Source organism: Anoplopoma fimbria, chromosome 24, assembly GCF_027596085.1.
Source record: "Anoplopoma fimbria isolate UVic2021 breed Golden Eagle Sablefish chromosome 24, Afim_UVic_2022, whole genome shotgun sequence".
Taxonomy (NCBI): Eukaryota; Metazoa; Chordata; class Actinopteri; order Perciformes; family Anoplopomatidae; genus Anoplopoma; species Anoplopoma fimbria.
This window is the reverse complement of record NC_072472.1, coordinates 79117-96516: the sequence shown is the minus strand read 5'-3', so window position 1 is coordinate 96516 and position 17400 is coordinate 79117. Positions and strand designations below refer to the sequence as shown.

The window sequence follows — 17400 nt, the reverse complement described above, 5'->3', positions numbered from 1 at the left end:
GTTGTCAGCATGAAGCGAGTTCTGTCATCTCTGGAGTTCCTCCTCGTCACTGTGTCTTCTCTTCTTCTCACCTGTTGTATCGCACTGATTGCAGTTTCATGGATCAGCCTGAAATCTGAGGGTAAACGTGGTTTTAATAAACTGATCAGGTGTCAGCAGATGTTATTGATTGATTATGTTCCTGGTGTTTGTGTGTTGAGGTGCCGTTGAGCCAGACGTGCTGAGTGGTCGGATATCGATCAAAGGGGGAGCTGTTTTTTCTGAAGAGCTGAAAAACTCCAGCAGTCTGCAGTTTAAGTCTTTGGCCTACGACGTCCAACACCTGGTGAGATTATGGGCTTTTATTTTGAAAATAACAGGTAGATTTAACATCAAGCCACTACTTACATCATCAGCTTTTAATGTGAAAGACAGCAAGGGAAGAGGGTTAGTATTGATCAGTGTATGTATGTGTAATTATGTTATATATTAAGTGCACGTTGAGTAAAACCACTATAAAGTACAGAATAGGTATACACTATATGAAGTACTCACTAAGTATGGACAACATAACGTACACACTAAAAGATACAGACTAAGTATAGACACTGTAAAGTACAAACTAAAAGTACATATTATGTGTAGATACTATGAAGTACATGTTAAGTTTATACATTATATAGTACAAACCAATATAGACACTATGAAGTACACACCAATATAGAAACTATAAAGTACACACCAGTATAGACACTATAAAGTACACACCAGTATAGACACTATAAAGTACACACCAGTATAGACACTATAAAGTACACACCAGTATAGACACTATAAAGTACACACCAGTATAGACACTATAAAGTACACACCAATATAGACACTATAGAGTACACACCAGTATAGACACTATAAAGTACACACCAATATAGACACTATAGAGTACACACCAGTATAGACACTATAAAGTACACACCAATATAGACACTATAGAGTACACACCAATACAGACACTATAAAGTACACACCAGTATAGATAATATAAAGTACACACTAGCATAGACACTATAAATAAACACTAAGTATGGACAATATAAAGTACACACCAATATAGACACTATGAGGTACACACTAGTATATACACTATGAGGTACACACTAGTATATACACTATGAGGTACACACTAGTATATACACTATGAGGTACACACTAGTATATACACTATAAAGTACTCTGTGTTTATTGTCTACCACCCATTTACGTAAGTTACAACAAAACCACGGACCCAATCTGGTCAAAGTCCCCGGTTGCGTCCTCACTCGGTTGTGATCCTCTCAGAAGTCTGTAGAACTAAACAACCAGACATTTAGATTCTGAAAACAATTTTAATTCAATGCTTAAAATTTCCAACTCGTCTGGATGGCTGAGACAAAATGACACTTCTGCTCTGTTTGATGACGTCAACTGTCAGTTGCATCAGGTATAAATTACGTCATAGTCTGTCGTTGGGTATCATGTTTCTTTGCTAAGTTACCTGATCACAGTCTGTCTTCTGATTGGTCAACAGGTGTCAGAGGCCTTCAGTCACAGTGAGCTAAGACTGGACTTCAAGTCGTGTCAGGTTTTATTCTTCAGGTCAGATATCTGATCCTTCACATCATCTCCGATCAATATCAACTAACTGATCAGTTTCATCCCAAGAAGAAAGCTGCTCCTGTCTTCTTTATACTGATCATAGACGTGGTAGTTTATACTGATCATAGACGTGATAATTTATACTGATCATAGACGTGGTAATTTATACTGATCATAGACGTGATAATTTATACTGATCATAGACGTGATAATTTATACTGATCATAGACGTGATAATTTATACTGATCATAATTTATCTGATCATAGACGTGGTAATTTATACTGATCATAGACGTGGTAATTTATACTGATCATAGACGTGGTAGTTTATACTGATCATAGACGTGATAATTTATACTGATCATAGACGTGGTAGTTTATACTGATCATAGACGTGGTAATTTATACTGATCATAAGCTGATCATAGACGTGGTAGTTTATACTGATCATAGACGTGGTAATTTATACTGATCATAAGCAATGTATCGATCAGCTGATTCTTTAATCTTTATTGATGTGTTTTACCTCAGTCGGGGCAGTGTGCTGGTGAACTTTGACCTTTGGTTCAATCAGCTGATTGATGTGAAGGAAGCTGAGCAGCAGCTGTGGGCTGGGATTCAGGAGGTCGGGTCTGGAGTATTGGTGATCGACAGAAACAGCATCCAGATCACAGGTGACAGTGAGGTCATAGGGGTCACTGTGAGGTCAGAGACATTTAATCAGATTTGATCAAATTATAACTCACATTTGTTCATGCAGAGAAACAAGACGAGACAACAGCTGCTCCGACAAGCGTCACACCTACAACAAGTGAGAAATCCCTCTTTAAACTTTCTTTAAACTATTTTATAAACTCTCTTTAAACTCTCTTTAACCTTTAACTGAAGCTTCTTTGTTCTCTAATAAAATTATGTTTAAATTCACTTTAAACTCAGTTTGTACAATATTAAAGCTTCTTTTAAACCCTCTTTAAAGTATTTTTAGACTCTCTTTAAACCTTCTTTGAACTCTATTTACATTATCCTGATAATAACTTGAAACTTTCAACAGCAGCTGCTCCAACAAGCGTCTATCCTACAACAAGTGAGAAAATATCTTTAAACTTTCTTTAAACTTTCTTTGAAAACTATTTTAACCCTCTAAAACCTCTCTATAAACTCTTTAAATATTCTTTAAATTATCTTCAAGCTTAGTTAGAAGCTCTCTTTAAACTCTATTTAAATTATCTTTAGATATCTTTGAACTCTTGAAATTATCTTCAGGCTTTTTTAACTCTCTTCAAACTCTATAAAGTACTTAAACTTTTTTTCAACTCTCTTAAATTTAAAAAAAAAAAAAAAGAATCTTTCTTTAATCTTTCTTTGATTTCTTTTACAATATCTTTAAATCATCTTGAAACTTTCAACAGCAACTGCTCCAACAAGCGTCACACCTACAACAGGTGAGAAAAATATCTTTAAACTCTTTAAAAGTCTCGATTGATTTACTTTAAATGTCTCTTTAAACTTTAAACTCTCCTTACATTATTTTAAAACTCTATTTAAATTCTCTTTAAATTCCCTTTAATGTCTTCTGAAGTTTCTTTATATTATCTTCAAACTCTCCTGTAACTTCACTAATAACCCAGAACACCAGCTTAGTCTGTTCTATCAAAGAAAATAAGATTTCTTTAAGAAGTCACTGTGATGGAAATCTTAGAGCTAGTTCCTTCGAGACAGAAGAAGTTTCGGCAGACCCGGATGTCTTAAGCAGTAACATTTAATGAAGCTCGATGGAGGAGAACAGGGAAACACCACGTGTGAATCACAGCGTACTGCTACCACATTCTGAAGATGGTGTACTTGAGCACAGTATTTAACCTTCCCCAGACCAGCTAAGTTCCGCTATATCCAAATAAGGTTAGTTCTACATCAGCCTGGCATGTGTGAGGATTCTATTGGATATAAGATCTAAACAAGGAAATACATCTACCTTTGCTGTGCTAGCAACAACATAGCCTCTGTACAGTCTCTCTTATCCAGCGTCCAACCAGACGCCAGCCTGTTGAGTCAAACCGAATACACAAGGTTTCTAGCTGACCTTGGCCTACCAGCTGCCATAGCCAGCTCGGCCCTATCAGGCACATAGAGTGAGACATGTGAAGGGAGACAGACAGTTGACCTGACCTACAGACAGTTACCTTTAACCTACATGGGTTTAACATACAATAAGGAAAATTCCTTCACAGTCACTGAATCAAAAACGGATGAATCTTACATATAAGGATCTGTTTGGGAGATTTTTGATTGCTGTTATTTTATCTTTTTTAGATGTAATTATAATGGTCTTCTGTCATCTTTTCATGTGTGAAATTATTTAAATATTTTTTTAAATTTAGCTTGTTTTATTGATGTGATAAAAGCGGTCAGATCACAGCAATCTCTGAAGCTGTCAGGGATCTAAATATTGAATAAAAAGAAATCATAAATATACATTGGTAAATAACATCACATTATGCTGGTTCTACCTAGATAAGTTTGACTCTATTTGCTGTAAAGAAGTCTGTGTTGCTGAAAACGTCTTTACGTCTTTGTGTCTGCAGTGACATGTCCTCCTCATCAGACATCATGTGCCGATCGATCAATGTGTGTTCTGATCAATCAGCTCTGTGACGGACTGGATGACTGTCCTGATGCCTCTGATGAAGATGCAGCTCTCTGTGGTCAGTGATGATCATATCAAATCTGATTTATAATAAAGGATTCCTGTCAGAAACATTTAGAGCAGCTGCAGGATTTGATGATAAATCATCCACGAATGAATCAAAAGGTTTCTCTGTAAACAGGAAGTAGAGGGTCGGTCTCAACAGACGAAACAAACTCATGAAGAAGATGAACTCAGAGATCATAATCACTGTTTGTAGTCGTGGTGGAGAGGAACACACCATTATCATTATAGATAATAATCTATCTATCTATCTATCTATCTATCTATCTATCTATCTATCTATCTATCTATCTATCTATCTATCTATCTATCTATCTATCTATCTATCTATCTATCTATCTATCTATCTATCTATCCATCCATCCATCCATCCATCCATCCATCCATCCATCCATCCATCCATCCATCCATCCATCCATCCATCCATCCATCCATCCATCCATCCATCCATCCATCCATCTATCTATCTATCTATCTATCTATCTATCTATCTATCTATCTATCTATCTATCTATCTATCTATCTATCTGGGGCGGCTGTGGCACATGAGGTAGAGCGCTTGTCCCGTAACCACAAGGTTGGTGGTTCGAACCCCTCTACCGGCAACATGCCGAGGTGTCCTTGAGCAAGACACCTAACCCCAAGTTGCTCCCCGGGCGCTTCATTGCAGCCCACTGCTCCTCCGGGATGGTTAAATGCAGAGAAATAATTTCCCCATTGTGGGACTAATAAAGGATTGATTATTATTATCTATCTGTCTATCAGTGACGGTGTGTGATGGTCAGTTCTCTCTGAATGATCTCAGCGGTTCCTTCAGTTCATCAGTCGTCTCAGAAACCTACAACAGCAGCATCTTCTGTCGCTGGATCATCAGGTAGAACATCACACACAGACTATTATCAGACTGAATCAGCATTTTGTTGACGTAAAAGTTTCTCCCTCAAATCAAACGTTGTTTTCAGAGTACATCGAGGACTTTCTGTTCAGATCAACTTCCATCAGTTTGAAACCGAAGAAAATATCGACATTGTGAAACTTTATGAAAACCTCGGAGCACACAAACGTCTGACAGGTAAACACACACACACACACACACACACACACACACACACACACACACACACACACACACACACACACACACACACACACACACACACACACACACACACAGAGCGTAGTCCTCTGTGTGTGTGTTCAGTGTTGTTTCTCAGCTGTGGATCCACTCTGTTCCCCCACCCCCAGCTGAGCTCTCTGGCTCAACCCCTCCTGGTACCATATGGCTGCTGACCGACCAATCAACTGTGGAGTTTATCTCCGATGACGTCAACAATCTGTCGGGGTTCAAAGCCACCTACAGCGCCGCCAACCTCTCCCTCCTCTCCAGTAACTCTCTATTGTTATAACACTTCATATATCTAAAACCGTAAAGTGTGCTACTGTACCAGACCTGTGAGTGTGTGTGTGTGTGTGTGTGTGTGTGTGTGTGTGTGTGTGTGTGTGTGTGTGTGTGTGTGTGTGTGTGTGTGTGTGTGTGTTCAGACCAGGAGAAGCTGACATGTACCTTTGAGCAAGGCATGTGTTTCTGGAGGCAGCAGCAGGACGACGATGATGGAGACTGGATTCGAACCAGCGGTGCCACGTTCCCTCCACTAACCGGCCCGAGTTTCGACCACACGTTGGGTAACAGCTCGGGTGAGTCCTTCAAGGCGGTATTCATAATGATGTCATCAAAACAATTTATATATATATACATATATATATGTGTGTGTATATAGAGAATACTACTATAGTAACACATACACACACCAAGCACAATTCCTGCTGTGCTAACTTGGTGGTGTGGTGAAAATCAAACACCACAAAATATCCTTGTAATCTGATCTTTAGTTGTTGTTGTTGTTGTTATCATTGTTGTTGTTGTTATTATTGTCGTTGTTATTATCCATGTTATTGTTGTTGTTATTGTTGTTATTGTCATTGTTGCTGCTGCTGTTGTTACATTACATTACATTACAGTCATTTAGCAGACGCTTTTATCCAAAGCGACTTACAGGAAGTCGTTGTTGTTATTGTTGTTGTTATTGTCTTTGTTGTTGTTATTGTCATTGTTGTTGTTATTGTTGTTGTTATTGATGTTGTTATTGTCATTGTTGTTGTCATTGTTGTTGTTATTGATGTTGTTATTGTCATTGTTGCTGTTGTCATTATTGTTGTTATTGTCTTTGTTGTTGTTGTTGTTATTGTTGTTGTTATTGTCTTTGTTGTTGTTATTGTCTTTGTTGTTGTTGTTGTTGTTTGTAGCAGCATCAGTAGTTCTGATCAGATTGTGTTGACTCAGGTTTCTACATCGTCACTCCTCTGAGTCCTGGCCAATGGCTGAAGAGCTTCAGGATCCACAGCCTCCCTATCTCTCCACCTACTAGTCCCATGTGTCTGAGCTTCTGGTAAACAACAGGACAACAAAGAAATACATATAATTATATAACAGCAGCAGTGGATATAGTATAATAATAATGATAGTGGTAGCAGTAATGGTCAAGAAATGTAATTATTAAAATGATTCATAATAATAATAGTATCAGTGGGCGTCAGGCAGGACCAGGGTCCAAGTAAAACTACGATCCGTGGAAACCTGCAAGGAGAGAAAGCACAAAGGAGAAGAGGAGTGAGGAGCTCAGTGTATCCTAGGTATGGCAGTCTAGACCTATAGCAGCATATCTAGGGGCTGGACCAAGAGAAACCTGAACCAGTCCTAACTATAAACCTGAACCAGTCCTAACTATAGACCTGAACCAGCCCTAACTATAAACCTGAACCAGTCCTAACTATAAACCTGAACCAGTCCTAACTATAAACCTGAACCAGCCCTAACTATAAACCTGAACCAGCCCTAACTATAAACCTGAACCAGTCCTAACTATAGACCTGAACCAGTCCTAACTATAGACCTGAACCAGTCCTAACTATAAACCTGAACCAGTCCTAACTATAAACCTGAACCAGTCCTAACTGTAGACCTGAACCAGTCCTAACTATAGACCTGAACCAGTCCTAACTATAGACCTGAACCAGTCCTAACTATAAACCTGAACCAGTCCTAACTATAGACCTGAACCAGTCCTAACTGTAGACCTGAACCAGTCCTAACTATAGACCTGAACCAGTCCTAACTATAAACCTGAACCATTCTTTTTTTCTTAGTTTCTGTTAGAACACGTGCTGCAGCATTCTGGATCAACTGTAGAGATTTAAGAGACCTATTAGAGCAGCCTGATAATAAGGAGTTACAGTAATCTAGTCTAGAGATAACAAATACGTGAACTAGTTTTTCTGCATCGCTTTGAGACAGGAAGTGACTGATTTAAAATGTAGTGCTGGATGCCAGAGCAATGCCATCTAGAGAAACTATATAGTTAGATAATTGATTTCGTAGGTGATCTGGGCCTAGTAGTAGAATAACGTAAGACATGTTGAAGTTTAGAGAACTGGTTAGTTTCGTCTGGCTTAATCGATAGATATAACTAGGTATCATCTGCATAACAATGAAAGTTTATTGAGTGTTTTCTGATAATATTCCCTAAAGGAAGCATATAAAAGGTGAATAAAATTGGTCCAAGAACAGACCCTTGTGGAACTCCGTGACTGACCCTGGTTTTCATCAAGCTTTCATTGTTTACATATACAAACTGAGATCGGTCTGATGAATACGACTTAAACCAGCTGAGTGCGGTTCCTTTAATGCCTATTAGATGCTCCAATCTCTGTAATAAGATTTGATGATCAATGGTATCGAATGCAGCACTAAGGTCTAACAATACAAGTACAGAGACAAGTCCTTTGTCTGAAGCTATTAGAAGGTCATTGGTAGTTTTCACCAGTGCCGTCTCTGTGCTATGATTCACTCTAAATCCTGACTGAAAATCCTCAAATAAACTATTGTTATGCATAAAGTCACACAACAGATTGTAAGTAACCAACAGGACAATTAATTAAATTATCATGAGTAAAATAAACACAGAAGAATTAAACATTACAACAAGGGAAAGTAGGTGAACAAGTAAACCTATCAACAATCAATATGACAAAAATAAAAACCTAAATATTAAATGAATAATTATCTACAGGTACCACATGTTTGGTGAGGACGTCCACCGTTTCAGGGTCTTGCTGTTTGAACCTGCTGTTACCGTGGCGTTCCAAAGAGACAGTAACTATGGCAACAGCTGGAACTACGGCCAGGTGACCCTCAACCTAACAACAGAGACCACGGTCAGTGACATCACACAGGAAGTCCAGAGGCTGATCGGTTCATTGTTCTGATCAGCAGTACGTTTAGTCAACTGATCAATAATCAATCACTTAATCAGTGTGACCTTTAACCTCTGCAGGTGGTGTTTGAAGCGCTAAAGGAAAGAGGGATGAGGAACGACATCGCTCTGGATGACATCACACTGACGTCTGAACCCTGTGGCCCCGCCCCCCCAGAACCAACCAATGTACCCCCTCCAACAACTCCCCCCCCTATACCAGGTAAGACACAGGCCACGCCCCTATACAGGTAATACACAGACCACACCCCTATACAGCTAAGACACAGGCCACGCCCCTATAAAGGTAATACACAGACCACGCCCCTATACAGGTAAGACACAGGCCACACCCCTATACAGGTAAGACACATGCCACACCCATATACAGGTAATACACAGGCCACGCCCCCATACAGGTAATACACAGGCCACGCCCCTATATAGGTAATACACAGACCACGCCCCTATACAGCTAAGACACAGGTCACACCCCTATAAAGGTAATACACAGGCCACACCCCTATACAGGTAAGACACATGCCACACCCCTATACTGGTAAGACACAGGCCACACCCCTATACAGGTAAGACACATGCCACACCCCTATACAGGTAAGACACATGCCACACCCCTATACTGGTAAGACACATGCCACACCCCTATACTGGTAAGACACAGGCCACATCCTATACAAGTAAGACACAGGCCACGCCCCTATAAAGGTAATACACAGGCCACGCCCCTATACAGGTAAGCGACAGACCACACCCCTATATTGGTAAGACACCGGCCACACCCCCTATACACCGGGGATCTGGACCGGGGATCTGTGATAAAACCATGTACTGAATGTGATCGTATCCCTCTGCTCTGATTGGTCCAGCCGACTGTGGAGGACCCTTTGACCTCTGGGAGCCAAACTCCACCTTCAGCTCGCCCAATTACCCACAATCCTATGGGAACAAGGCTCAGTGTGAGTACACTTACTTCTTACATGTACTAATACCTGCACTTGTACTTTTAACGTGTACTTATACCTCTGTGCTGCTCTCCACTGGTTTCTAAGAAATAGAACGTTGTAACAATGAAACATTTATAAATAAACAAGAAAGCTAACAAAAACATCATAATAAATAAATACACAACAAGTGAAGACCTGGAAATGTTTACCTGATGGTTTCTCACCTCACCTTACCCATGATCCTCTGCTGCTGCAGGTGTGTGGACTCTGCACACCGGTGAGGGTCGAAACATCCACCTCCACTTCCTTGACTTTGATGTTGAAGCGACCTATGACGTCGTAGAGGTGCGGGATGGGGCGGGGCCAAACTCAACCTTATTGGGTGAGGACATGTTTCAGCCATAATCCTTTTCAGCTCTGTGTACAGGTGACTGTTCTGCTTCAGGTAACAATGTACAAGTAACTTGTTGCAGCTGTCCTGACCGGTAGCGCTGGCCCCGCCCATGAGTTGTTCTCCACAACCAATCAGATGACACTTTGGTTCTTTACGGACAGCTCCGGTCACGGCCGAGGATTCAAAGCCAACTTCACCTCGGGGGTCAACCTGGGGTCACCAGGTGAGCTCAGGGTCAGAGGTCAGCAGGTTGAAACTCTAAGCACCAGTAACCTTCTGACAGTATTATTGATTATTGATTGTGTGTGACCAGCTGCGTGTGCAGTGGGTCAGTTCCAGTGTCAGACAGGAAGCTGTATCCATGGTAACGGTCAGTGTGACGGCGAGGTCGACTGTCCCGACTCCTCCGATGAAGCTGACTGTGGTGAGTCGATCAGGTGGAGCTTCAGTGGATCAATCAGTTCAACCTAATGTTTATAATTACTGACAACTAATCACATTACAGGTGTGTCACACAGGTGTGTGTGTGTGTGTGTGTGTGTGTGTGTGTGTGTGTGTGTGTGTGTGTGTGTGTGTGTGTGTGTGTGTGTGTGTGTGTGTGTGTGTGTGTGTGTGTGTGTGTGTTGTATTGCAGGTGAACAGTTCAAGTCGTCTTCACTTTCAACTTGTTTCCTCGCTGCTCACCTGTGTCACCTGTCTGACACCTGGGATACAGGTAACTCTCACCTGTCTGTCTTCACCTGTCAGTACCTGGGATACAGGTAACTCTCACCTGTCTGTCTTCACCTGTCAGTACCTGGGATACAGGTAACTCCTGTCTTCACCTGGGATCTGTCTTCACCTGTCAGTACCTGGGATACAGGTAACTCTCACCTGTCTGTCTTCACCTGTCAGTACCTGGGATACAGGTAACTCTCACCTGTCTGTTCCTGAATTCCTGCAGGTCGGGGCGGACAGAACTGTTGCCAGCTCTGCCACAAGATTCACCGTTTACAACCATCACGGTCACCAGCAACGGCACACTGAAAACCAGTATCAGGTACCGAAGACCAGAATCTGGACCATAACTAAAACAGAACTACGACTACGACTACGACTACGACTACAACTACGACTACGACTACGACTACAACTACGACTACTACTGACTACGACTACGACTACAACTACAACTACTACTACTACTACTACGAATACAACTACTACTACGACTACAACTACTACTACTACTACTACTACGAATACAACTACTACTACGACTACAACTACTACTACTACTACTACGACTACAACTACTACTACTACTGCGACTACAACTACTGCGACTACGACTACGACTACAACTACTACTACTACTACTACTACTACGAATACAACTACTACTACGACTACGACTACAACTACTACGACTACGACTACAACTACTACTACTACTGCGACTACAACTATTGCGACTACGACTACGACTACAACTACTACTACTACTACAACTATGACTACTACTACGACTAAAGCTACAACTACAACTGGAATCAAAACTTTAGATTATTAATGATTGTGATGCTTTTACAGTGAAACCTGCATCAGTGAGGAAGTGATCTCTCTGAACTGTGACAACAAACGTGAGTACACTCATGAAATATGACCGTTAAAACAACACACACCTGTACTCATAAACACTGAGTGTTAAAACAACACACACCTGTACTCATAAACACTGAGTGTTAAAACAACACACACCTGTACTCATAAACACTGACCGTTAAAACAAGTTACAATTCTTATGTCATCTTAAGGCTCTTTAAGCTTTTTTTTAATTTTTTTTACGTGATATTGATTTTTTGTATTTTTAGCTTGTGGCGTTCGACAGGTCGCTAATGAGACGAAGGAAACGGACCAATCAGCAGAGAGGACACCTGGTGAAGGTAAAATAATGCTTTCAGTTTGAATCTGACGTCCCGTCTGATCGGATCCTGACTGTAGCTCGTGTTTGTTGTTACCTGTCAGGTGAGGTCAGAGTGGTGGGCGGGGTTGACGCGGTGAAGGGGGCGTGGCCATGGATAGTATCTCTGCAGTGGAGGGGCCGTCATGTGTGTGGAGCCTCACTGATTGGCCGAGATTGGCTGCTGACCGCTGCACATTGTGTTTACGGGTGAGAGAACTAGAAGGCTTTGTTTATATTTACATATTTATATTGATTTTAAGAACCGTGTCTTCATGGAACTACGACAGCGTTCTGTAAATAATAATCACCAACACCAGAGACGTGGTTCGACTCTTAGAGGAGTCAGTGTGGTTAGGGTTAGGAACTAATGTTCTACTGCTGACCTGTTCCTTTAGTGGAACATTAAACAAATGTTCTACTGCTGACCTGTTCCTTTAGTGGAACATTAAACAAATGTTCTACTGCTGACCTGTTCCTTTAGTGGAACATTAAACTAATGTTCTACTGCTGACCTGTTCCTTTAGTGGAACATTAAACAAATGTTCTACTGCTGACCTGTTCCTTTAGTGGAACATTAAACAAATGTTCTACTGCTGACCTGTTCCTTTAGTGGAACATTAAACTGATGTTCTACTGCTGACCTGTTCCTTTAGTGGAACATTAGTATAAAAACAAAGAACAGAAGTTCAAACTTCCACATGATCTATAAAGATCACATCTGGACTCAGTTATATGAAGTAAGAACTTTTAACAGTGTTCTTCAAACATTTCATGATGTTTGAGGTTGCACGCACACACGCACACACACACACACACCTACACACTGTGTTGATGTTTGGTTCCACAGGAAGAACGTCCACTTGCAGTCGTGGTCGGCGGTTTTCGGGCTTCTATCTCAAAGTGACAGAAACTCTTTGGACGTTCAGACCCGACGAGTGGATCGCATCATCATCAACAGACGATACAACAGACAGACCAAACAGGCCGACATCGCCATGATGCACGTGGAACAGCCAATCAACTTCACCCGTCAGTAACGACACACAAACACACAAACACCTCACCTGGTCCTTCACCTGGAGGAAAACAACATGATGAAACAAAAGTAAATCATGATGACATTAAATCATGATTCTAAAAATAATAATGATAATGATAATAATAATAATACATTTAAATATAAATATACATATAATAATATAATAATAATGACGATAACATTAATAATAGTAGTGATATAATGATAAGAATAATGATTATAATGATAATGATAAGAATAATACTAATACTACTACGGGCTGCACGGTGTGGACTGTGGGAGGAAGCCGGAGAACCCGGAGAGAACCCACGCTGACACGGGGAGAACATGCAAGCTCCTCACTCAGTCCAAAGACATGCAGCTAAGGTTCATTGAAGACTGCCCGTAGGTGTGAATGTGAGTGTGAGTGGTTGTTTGTCTCTATATGTCAGCCCTGAGACAGACTGGAGACCTGTCCAGGTGAACCCTGTCCAGGTTAAACCCTGTCCAGGTGAACCCTGTCCAGGTTAAACCCTGTCCAGGTGAACCCTGTCCAGGTTAAACCCTGTCCAGGTGAACCCTGTCCAGGTGAACCCTGTCCACCCAGCCTTCAATCATTGACAGCTGAGATCGGCTCCAGCACCCCTGCGACCCTTAACTGGACAAGCAGGTTACGGAAAATGAATGAATGAATGAATTAATAAATACTACTACTACTACTACTACTACTACTAATAATAATAATAATAATAATTCTGAAGGTTTTGAACAGATGTGTGTGTTTGACAGAGTTCATCCAGCCCCTGTGTTTACCTGCTGAAGGTCAGGACTTCACAGCAGGAAGAAGATGTTTCATCGCTGGATGGGGACGAGACGCTGAGCAAGGTGACAAACAAAAGATACATTAAATACTATACATCATATACAATATATATATATATATATATATATTATATATATTTATCTATATATATATATTTATCTATCTATATATATACTCTACTACACTAATATGCACACTACACATACTACACAAACTATAAATACTATAGTTTATATAGTGTGTCTGTCATTTCTCCACCTGTCTGTCTCTCTCAGGTTCTCTCCCTGATGTTCTCCAGGAGGCAGAGGTTCCTCTGCTGGTTCAGGATCAGTGTCAGCTTCAGTTACCTGAGTACACCATCACCTCCAGCATGCTGTGTGCCGGATACCCTGAGGGGGGGGTCGACTCCTGTCAGGTAACTCACCACCTGGACTCACCTGGACTCTACAGTCCACCACCTAGTAGTAGGTCCTATTAGTTCTCCGGTTTAACTAACCCTAACAACAGATCCTCTGAAGGGTCCTACTGGTTATCTGGTTTAACTAACCCTAACAACAGATCCTCTGAAGGGTCCTACTGGTTATCTGGTTTAACTAACCCTAACAACAGATCCTCTGAAGGGTCCTACTGGTTATCTGGTTTAACTAACCCTAACAACAGATCCTCTGAAGGGTCCTACTGGTTATCTGGTTTAACTAACCCTAACAACAGATCCTCTGAAGGGTCCTACTGGTTATCTGGTTTAACTAACCCTAACAACAGATCCTCTGAAGGGTCCTACTGGTTATCTGGTTTAACTAACCCTAACAACAGATCCTCTGAAGGGTCCTATTAGTTCTCCGGTTTAACTAACCCTAACAACAGATCCTCTGAAGGGTCCTACTGGTTATCTGGTTTAACTAACCCTAACAACAGATCCTCTGAAGGGTCCTACTGGTTAAACTAACCCTAACAACAGATCCTCTGAAGGGTCCTACTGGTTATCTGGTTTAACTAACCCTAACAACAGATCCTCTGAAGGGTCCTACTGGTTATCTGGTTTAACTAACCCTAACAACAGATCCTCTGAAGGGTCCTACTGGTTATCTGGTTTAACTAACCCTAACAACAGATCCTCTGAAGGGTCCTACTGGTTATCTGGTTTAACTAACCCTAACAACAGATCCTCTGAAGGGTCCTACTGGTTATCTGGTTTAACTAACCCTAACAACAGATCCTCTGAAGGGTCCTACTGGTTATCTGGTTTAACTAACCCTAACTAACAGATCCTCTGAAGGGTCCTTCTGGTTATCTGGTTTAACTAACCCTAACAACAGATCCTCTGAAGGGTCCTACTGGTTATCTGGTTTAACTAACCCTAACAACAGATCCTCTGAAGGGTCCTACTGGTTATCTGGTTTAACTAACCCTAACAACAGATCCTCTGAAGGGTCCTACTGGTTATCTGGTTTAACTAACCCTAACAACAGATCCTCTGAAGGGTCCTTCTGGTTATCTGGTTTAACTAACCCTAACAACAGATCCTCTGAAGGGTCCTACTGGTTATCTGGTTTAACTAACCCTAACAACAGATCCTCTGAAGGGTCCTACTGGTTATCTGGTTTAACTAACCCTAACAACAGATCCTCTGAAGGGTCCTACTGGTTATCTGGTTTAACTAACCCTAACAACAGATCCTCTGAAGGGTCCTACTGGTTATCTGGTTTAACTAACCCTAACAACAGATCCTCTGAAGGGTCCTACTGGTTATCTGGTTTAACTAACCCTAACAACAGATCCTCTGAAGGGTCCTACTGGTTATCTGGTTTAACTAACCCTAACAACAGATCCTCTGAAGGGTCCTACTGGTTATCAGGTTTAACTAACCCTAACAACAGATCCTCTGAAGGGTCCTACTGGTTATCTGGTTTAACTAACCCTAACAACAGATCCTCTGAAGGGTCCTATTAGTTCTCCGGTTTAACTAACCCTAACAACAGATCCTCTGAAGGGTCCTACTGGTTATCTGGTTTAACTAACCCTAACAACAGATCCTCTGAAGGGTCCTACTGGTTATCTGGTTTAACTAACCCTAACAACAGATCCTCTGAAGGGTCCTACTGGTTATCAGGTTTAATTAACCCTAACTAACAGATCCTCTGAAGGGTCCTACTGGTTATCTGGTTTAACTAACCCTAACAACAGATCCTCTGAAGGGTCCTACTGGTTATCTGGTTTAACTAACCCTAACAACAGATCCTCTGAAGGGTATTGTGTCAGCTGGTTGTTAACGTGTTGAATCAGTCAGAGACATGAACAAGTCTTCAGGTCATCATCTACTCTTCATCATCTACTCTTCATCATATTCTTCATTCATTTGTTTCTTTTCATCATTTATTCTTTATTTCTGTTGAGCACTTTATTTATGTAGTTAGTCAATAAATATCTGAATGAACTGGATCATTTGTGTGTATCTGAATATTAAGTAGATATTAAGTAATGAATTGTTATGTATTTGTGATACATAATATCGAGCTCTGATTGTTCAGCGGGCGGAGCTCTTACACGAGTTCACCATCCGTTACCACGGTGATCTACCAGGTAGACCAGAGCTCAACCCTGCTTCCTGTTTATTGTGGCTTAACACAACAGTTATGCTTTTTCAGGGCGACTCTGGAGGTCCATTGATATGTCTGGACAATGAACACTGGACTCTCATTGGTCAGTCTCTCTCTCACACACACACACACACACACACACACACACACACACACACACACACACACACACACACACACACACACACACACACACACACACACACACACAGTATAATGCAGGTGTGTTCTGATTGGTCCCTGACAGGTGTGACATCGTTTGGGATTGGCTGTGGTCGTCCTCAGAGACCTGGAGTCTACGCCAGAGTCTCAGCCTTCACCTCCTGGATCGCCCAGACCAGACGCTCCTCCTCCTCTTCCTCATCTTCATCATCTTCATCCTCCTCCTGCTGCTGATCCTCCTCATCTTCTTCCTCCTCCTCCTCATCTTCTTCCTCTTCCTCCTCCTCTTCCTGCTCCTCCTCCTGCTATTCCTCTTCCTCTTCATCTTCTTCTTCATCCTCTTCCTCCTCCTCTTCCTGCTCCTCCTCCTGCTATTCCTCTTCCTCTTCATCCTCTTCTTCTTCCTCCTCCTCCTCTTCCTCCTCTTCTTCTTCCTCTTCCTCCTCTTCCTCCTCCTCTTCTTCCTCCTTCTTGTTTTTCAGTGTAAAGCTCTTATTTTATTTGAATCATTATTTTATAATTAAACTGTAAACAACGTTTTTAAACAGGAATCTTATTTGATGAGAGAATATTTAAAAATAATTCATTTTTGTGACTTTGTTGAATTATAAATAAAGTTATTGTAGGCCTGGTTTTCTACTGCATACTTTAAAATACTACTTTGAAAATCTTTTATTGTAACACCATGAAACTAAATAAAGTTTATTGAGATTTGAATGATACATGAGTTTTTATTAACGGGACAGAAAAGAGCTTGGTTATTGATTATTGATTAGTGGTTATTGATTATTGGTTATTGATTGTTGGTTATTGATTGTTGGTTATTGATGATTTGTTATTGATTATTGATTATTGGTTATTGAT

At 41.0% G+C, this 17400-nt stretch overlaps 1 protein-coding gene across 1 annotated transcript; it reads left to right on the top strand.

Moving 5' to 3' along the window:
* The first annotated feature begins 9 nt into the window (after positions 1–9).
* tmprss15 (transmembrane serine protease 15) lies at positions 10–17212 on the top strand. Its single transcript, XM_054626273.1, is given in 30 exon segments — positions 10–121; positions 201–325; positions 1547–1614; positions 2147–2289; positions 2376–2426; positions 2667–2699; positions 3025–3057; positions 4198–4317; positions 5088–5196; positions 5285–5394; positions 5568–5708; positions 5865–6017; positions 6664–6769; positions 8450–8594; positions 8714–8855; positions 9520–9609; positions 9854–9979; positions 10071–10214; positions 10305–10415; positions 10615–10674; positions 10677–10752; positions 10935–11030; positions 11564–11613; positions 11845–11916; positions 11999–12143; positions 12784–12965; positions 13744–13839; positions 14053–14192; positions 16423–16477; positions 16622–17212. Coding segments are annotated over 30 exon segments (3183 nt in total). The 3' UTR covers positions 16771–17212.
* The last annotated feature ends 188 nt before the right edge of the window (positions 17213–17400 follow it).